General features: G+C 37.0%; 1 protein-coding gene across 1 annotated transcript; it reads left to right on the forward strand.

Moving 5' to 3' along the window:
* The first annotated feature begins 2119 nt into the window (after positions 1–2119).
* On the forward strand, positions 2120–2961 carry nkx2.9 (NK2 transcription factor related, locus 9 (Drosophila)). The gene is made up of 2 exons (XM_041214177.1): positions 2120–2321; positions 2423–2961. Exons 1-2 carry the CDS (start codon positions 2120–2122, stop codon positions 2959–2961), a joined length of 741 nt encoding a protein of 246 aa, XP_041070111.1.
* The last annotated feature ends 4253 nt before the right edge of the window (positions 2962–7214 follow it).

Genomic DNA, 7214 nt, shown 5'->3' on the forward strand with positions numbered 1-7214 from the left:
TTTTTACTGCACTTTCATTGGACTATGATTGGTAAAGTTTTTGACGCTTAGTTTACATGGTGCAATCCATAATGATTTCTAAATTAAGGACAGGGTTTAACCGTCCTGTCGTCTTGAAAACAATACCAACGATGAAAACGGCGGCCGTCTTTCGTTGAAATCGAATAACGCTGCCATATCACTCTACATCTACAGAAAACCATCTTGTTGCCTTTTCCAACATTTATTCAACCCCCTGTGTACAACATTAACATAAGCACTATCAACATTAAGAAGCTTTTTATGATTTTGCATCATAAACGATTCTGTGTTATTTAATAAAATTGTAATAACTATGTTGTGCCGAATGATATCGAGCAGTCAAAGTGAAATGTTCAAAAAACTGCAATTGTAACCATTCCACTCTTTCATAAAAGCAAGCATTTTGGATTAGCTTATTTAATATCACTAACAGTTTGCCTAAATTTCCAAAGCAAGTCTGTTTTTGTACTTAACAATTCCAAAAATTACTACTGCAGTAGATGTGTTAACCTTATAAAAAAATGAGGGGAAAAAATTGTATTTGCAATAGATGCGTTAGTCCATCTTTCTCGCAAGAGTGAATAATCCTTTAATTTTACAATTTAGGAAATCCTATTTGATTCTAAACGATATAAGTAATAACTTTTTATGCACTTGGTTGCATAGGACGAGAAGCGCAGTCGATAGCAGCCAAATCCTTTTTAATGCCATTGAAAACCATGACAACAAGGAACAAACTCGGACTTATCCCAAAAAGTTAAAGCGCATTGTGCTGAGGTGTCAATCATCTATTATTTGATGACTGAACAAATGCAAAATCTTGACTGGAACAAATGCTTCCAACAGGTCCGGGACGATGGTCTACATTTCCTCCATTGTTTGCAGCCTAGCAGTTGGCATGTATTTGTGTTCTCCCACTTTCGACCACCCAGGACGTTGTGAGGGAGTTTGTGGAGCATGGAACACTGTCACAGCAGCAGGCTTGATAGGTGGCACAAATAGGCATGGCATGGGAATCTTTGACTGAAGATTACCTACAGAAATTATCAGAAAGATGGCCAACTCGGGATTAGTGCCATATTTGCAAGTAACGTCGCTAAAAGCTCGTCATTTCAGTATTTGATGAAATTACCAAATGCATTAAACATTTTGGAGAAACAAGGATCTTAAGCAAAAGCTGTATCCTATTAAAACCACTGCAGCATAGTATTTCTTAATTGGCGTCTGTTGTCCCATTGTACTGTTTAAATATCAATGTACATATCTAGATATTTTACAACCAGATAATTAAGAAATATTGAATAACATGAAACCACAAAGTACTGTAATTTTTGTCACGCCTCCCGGTTGTGTGTCGTTAGACATAGTTTTGCTGGCCTTGTAGTGGACGTTTTCAATATCCCGGCGTAATGTTCCCTGTAAGCAGATACTTCATATCCACTGTAAATTCTGCAATGGAAATTCCCATTTGTAGTAGCCTCAGAAAACGATTTGGGGAGGGGGCGAATAAACATCTTATATGTTTAATTGCAGCAAATACAGCGCGTCCAGTTCACTTAAATAACACTCGTGGGCTACTTAACAAATGAATAAGTAATTAAATGAACTAGAGAATCTGTCACTGCTTCTGTACTTTGTATGCAAATAATGGGGAGGGGGAAGGGTTGTGGCCACCACTAACCACCCAAGATGTAATTCACTAATTCACTAACACAATTACCATTATCTGTTCACTACGTTCTTTGCTAATCAGGCAGAATATGTAATGATGAAGCCTGTTTCCTGCTGTCATTTGGGAAGTGCCGGGTAATTCTCTGGTGAGGTTACACCTACTCACATTAATGCTTTGGCACTTGACTGATGCAGGTACTTAGTATCCTGTGGTCAGACAGGATCTGAAGGTTGCCACTGTTGGTGGTGAAGGGGACTGTTTATATAAACATAGGACGCTCCCTCTAAAAGACTCTCTATTTCTATATTATTTAGCAGAGAGGTATATAATTGTATCTACGTTTCACGGAGAGGGTTTTTCCCCGCTTTAACCTGCAACTAGTCTATTTTTCTCAGAAATTTGGTGAACGTCTGATAATTTGTGAACATGTCGTTAACGAGGGCCAGCTTTACAGTACGCAGTATTTTAAATTTACCAGATCAACGCGAAATTGACCGTCTAAGTGAATGGGATCAAGGAAGTGGAAGAGCAATCCAATCTACTGTCATTAAAAAAGAAGCAGACCAAATCTCACAGCATGACTATTCGAAATTATCCTTTTCGGGGTGGCTTGGTTCTGACAAAATTTGTAAGTATGCAAATTAGAATTGAGGTTTTCCTACTGATTTATTATCTTTCTTTCCGATGAAGTATCGTAAGTAACTTTAACCGGAAAATGTTTCCTTCTAGCATCTGATGAAAGCAGCACAGATACGGCTTCCGCGGACTGTATCCAAAGAAAAGGCTCGTCATCCATCATGAAGAATGAGAAGAAGAAAAAACGACGAGTCCTATTCTCCAAAGCACAAACGTTTGAGCTAGAGCGAAGATTCCAACAACAGCGTTACCTATCTGCCCCTGAACGCGAACACTTCGCTCACCTTCTGAGCCTAACCCCGACTCAGGTGAAGATCTGGTTCCAAAACCACAGGTATAAAATGAAGAGAGCCCGTGTAGATGGCACTCTACAGATCGATATAAACCAGCCCCAACTGGTGCGCAGAGTGGCAGTGCCAGTGCTGGTCAGAGATGGCAAACCCTGTCACTCTTGTTCCATTACCTCCGTGCAGATCCAGGACAAGCCCGGCGACACTGTTCAACCCAATTCCTACACTGCTTTTACAGTTCATGGCTTTCAACAGGTACAGCACACAGGACCATTTGGCGTCTTTCCTAGTTATCATCATTTAACACATCCTGTTGTACGGAGACAACAGTGGAGCTGGTGAACCATGGACACTTTGAACTCAAATTAATGATGTTGTTACTTGATGTATAAAATAATTACTCATATAGTTCAGCCAGCTTGTGAGCGGTCCAATTTTCGGTGTAATTGCATTTTTGGTACTTTTCTGCACATAGCGTTTCGAGGCCCTTTTTCTAGACTTTCTTTGATCACTTTTCAAATTTCACTGATACTCACAACATGCATAACTCCTCCTACAAGGGGAACATTTCTGGCCCAGTAACTCATAAATGTAATATAATCTGGAAAATCTAAACTGTACGTTTTCAAGCATAGAAAATGTCAACAAAGCAGTTTAGTACCTTATTCATTGTAATTTCCTGCTTGAGAAAATAAAATGGCAAGAGGTAGTTACAAATTACATTGCTATATATTGAGTTTCTAAAAAAATGTTGCAAATAGATCTTCCACATAAACCATCTTTTGAAAGTGTTAGATTTCATAATCATTGGTTTATTACCATATTATTTTGAAATAAATGTCAATACTTAAATTTTTGCTTTCTCAATGTAAAATGGTTCATTAACAACGAGACAAGAGCCATTTACTTCTTAATTCCGATGAAGTACATGAATGGGTTAGTTACATCACCTTCAATGCTGGCAACGAATGCAAAATATTATTTTTGAGATTTGACCTGAATACTTCTCATTTACTTGTTAAAAATTGAACATAATTTTAGTGTTGGGTAAATAGAACGCACTCATTGGGTAAGTTTTGTGAGCTATAAGGTTAGAACCAAATGCTCTTCTATAGAAGGAAAATAATTGATAAAATGTTGTGTAACAGTTGTTCGTGCAGACACTTCACCTGAAAGTGAAGGTTGTGTTTTCCTTGTGACTTATATGAGATAGAATTTTAAAATTAATTTTCCCTTTATATCAACGTTATGCAAGTATGCCTACAAGGAGGTAGCATACATAGCAACGTGTTACATTGGCAATTTGAATGTAATATCATAAACTTTATCCAAAGGTTACATTTTTGCGATATACAAAATGAAGTTAGTTACCTTCGCCTAACATTTCTAAAGGAGCATAAGCAAGTTATTTTCCGCCATTAAGCAGATTTACTCTTCCCAGCATTTGCTCTGCTGAGGAGAATGCCAATTTAAAAATAAATGCTTTTTCTCTATTGTGAACATGCCCATGGTATCCATGATGACCAAAAGACCAAAAGGCAATTAACATTGTGTAATATCCACTCAATGTTTTTCCCTTGAATTCTGGTTGCAGCGAAATAACTGTGCATAGTTGTCGGCGAGGATATTCCATTACAAAAAAACACCTACATTTTAATATATAGTCCTTGCTTTATATTGCATATTTCTTAATAAATATCACAAAATAACGTATTGAAAGCTCCAACACATGCCAACGAAATACATATTTTATCATGCGAAAATAATGTACATCTGCTTCACCTCATAATTCCCGAAGATTGGAGAAAGATATGTTCCTTAAGATGCAGTTACTTCAGTTCATTTATTGGCAACAGCGTACTTAATATTAATTTAAAAATAAAGTCAACGTGATCCATTCCTGAGTTTTTATTATTTAAAACACTCCAATTTTCTTTTTAAAAGTGACTTTAGAAGCAAGAGACGGGAGATATTCCCTCAGATGTTTTGTATAAAGAAATCATAAAGCCCTTCCTCCAGGTTTGGAATTTAGTAATACATAACATTCACAATCTCACCCTAATAACACATTGGAGGTGGGAAAAGAGGCGCACGTATTTCTGGGATTCCCTCTTCCTTTCTATTTACTCATTCACAGGGATACCTTTAAATCTCTTCATTCCTTGTTAGAATTTAACATAGTACTGTGTAATAAGGTTTGATAAACTTGTTGGCGCGAATTGCGATAGTTACAAAAAAAAAGTTCTGCTATTAGTGTGCGCCGTGGTGAGGGACTCAATTTGCAAACAACACTAACTAAATATGATTGATGCATAGAAGTAAATAAAAATGTAGTGAACATACCAACGTAAACTTAGCTCTACTGTTTTGTTCCGTGATTTATGAATATATATCTATGGTGGTAATAAGAAACGATAAATTTTGTTTACTTTTGGGAAATCGGATTTGTTGAAGAAAAAGTTCTAGGAAAGGCAAATGAACAGAAATTAAGGAAGAAAGTGAAATAGTGTTACAATAGTTCGAAAAGGTCATTGGTGCAATTTTTTAAAAATTCAGAAACACAATTCGCACGGTAGATACAGATTGAGGAGTATTTATTAATGATGTATCCCTCTTTTATTAGCCTATCCCAGGATGAAATCGATACACAATCCGCGTCAGGACACTAGAATGCAATAGCAAAGGTGATTTTTTTTAGATTCCCGAAGGCTGACGCATAGAAGTGAAGAAAGTGAAACAATGTCCGAATAGTTTTTGCAGTTTCTGTTTTCATTGTAAGGCAAGGAAGGGCCTGGTGCTAGCAGGAATGGTTATTGACGAGTAAACTCAATGAGTCGCGAACATTCTAATTCCTACAAACTTTGCTTCTCTCTAGTGATAATCCCTTCTCTGTATAGTTGCAACAGTCCGAAAAACTGTTGCTAACGTGAATCTGAGATATGGTCAGAGTTTTATATTAAATGCTCTAAACAGCTAAAATAAAACTACAAAAAGAGTATTTTCTGTGATGGCATTCGGATAACATGTTTGGCAAATAAATAGGTTGACCTATTCTAATCATCGGGCTTCCCATATAAACTAAAGCACCCATCTGAAGCCTGCAAAAACGGTGAAAACAATTTTGCAAATTTAACAAGGGAGTAAGGATTATCTCTGAGATGTGTTAGAGAGTAAGCAACAGTATGTGATTGCTAAATGCTCATAATCTATTTAGAAGAGAAACACTTAAACTCATTGCTGTGGTCCACTACATTTGGAAGATAATTTTATCAATTTTGAGCACCTGGATATTTGAATTTCTTCCACTGTAGAGCCAGTCTGCTTTTACCTAGAGATATTATTGAACAATATTTCAGATAGGTGCACTGAGGTTAAATGTAATAGTTGTCTCAATCTAAAATGCCCACGTTTCCGTACGAGGAAAGTTTACGGGTATGAACGCCGTGTTACACATTCTAAAGGATTTATGAAAATTATGACATCGCCAGTAGGATAACAGTTAAAAATGCCTAATTGATCGCATTGTACCATTTACATAAATCAACAAGATGTGATCCAGTTTTATGTTTAACTCGTGTCTGAGACAACAAGGGGCGGTAAGATTATTGCAGCAACCATAGCATATTTGTCAAAATGATCCATTGTCATGACAGCTCATCAGGAATCGCAGCAACACTTGGATCTCACTGGGGGATGTATCAGAAAGTTAAGCAGTTTATATCGGCACAATAACTATAAAAGAGCAGTAAAAGGGAAAGTTGTCGGCATGAGAAAGTGAAATGCAGGAGGCGTGCATTTTGATTAAACTTGCTGAGTATCTCGACCCTGTGTTGTCTTTGCTGCCTGTTGGGCAAAGATAGGGGCTGGCGCTGTCACCTGGGCTCTTTGTCCCAGCTGATGTCCTCCGTGTATTCCATATGGATGCAGCTAGCCTTGGAGAATCTCCAACAGAATCACCATTAAACCCTTTTTGTATACTAGACTGAAAGGAGCATTGTCAGGTCTGAATAGGATGCAGACAAATTCCGCCGTGTTTCAATTCAGAACTTTTTAATCAGTCCCCAGTGACAATTTTATGGTTTACGGAGGGCACAATAGCATCTTTTAAAACATTGTAAACTTCGTGAAGACAAAGGGCATGGTTTTGATGGGATGACAATACTATTTTGGAAATTCGTGATCTTGTTAAGACATTATGGTGTTTGGACGGAACTTAACGCATTTATTAAGACGATTTGTTACACCAAATGGCATTTAAAGAAACAAAGACAAAATTATTCCCATTGTTAGTGTAACTATTTTTGACGCTTTGCCCTTATGTAATGGTCCTGTTGCCTTTACTGTACAGCAAATAATACAAGTGGCATAAAACACTAAATAATGAACACTTTTGTTCGCTCGACCATTACACAGCTCCAGCATTTTTATAGGATTTTGCAATACAGATTTTCACACGAACGTGTAAACTGTATGTTAAGGGGTTACTGTTAGTAAAGTTCAGTCTCCTCTAATTGCTTTATTCATATACTTTATTCATAAAATATATGAAAGAACATTACAAAACATTTCAAAATGGCCATCACAAAAAGTGCAGT

The sequence above is a fragment of the Carcharodon carcharias genome, chromosome 20 (genome assembly GCF_017639515.1).
Source record: "Carcharodon carcharias isolate sCarCar2 chromosome 20, sCarCar2.pri, whole genome shotgun sequence".
In the NCBI taxonomy this organism is placed as follows: domain Eukaryota; kingdom Metazoa; phylum Chordata; class Chondrichthyes; order Lamniformes; family Lamnidae; genus Carcharodon; species Carcharodon carcharias.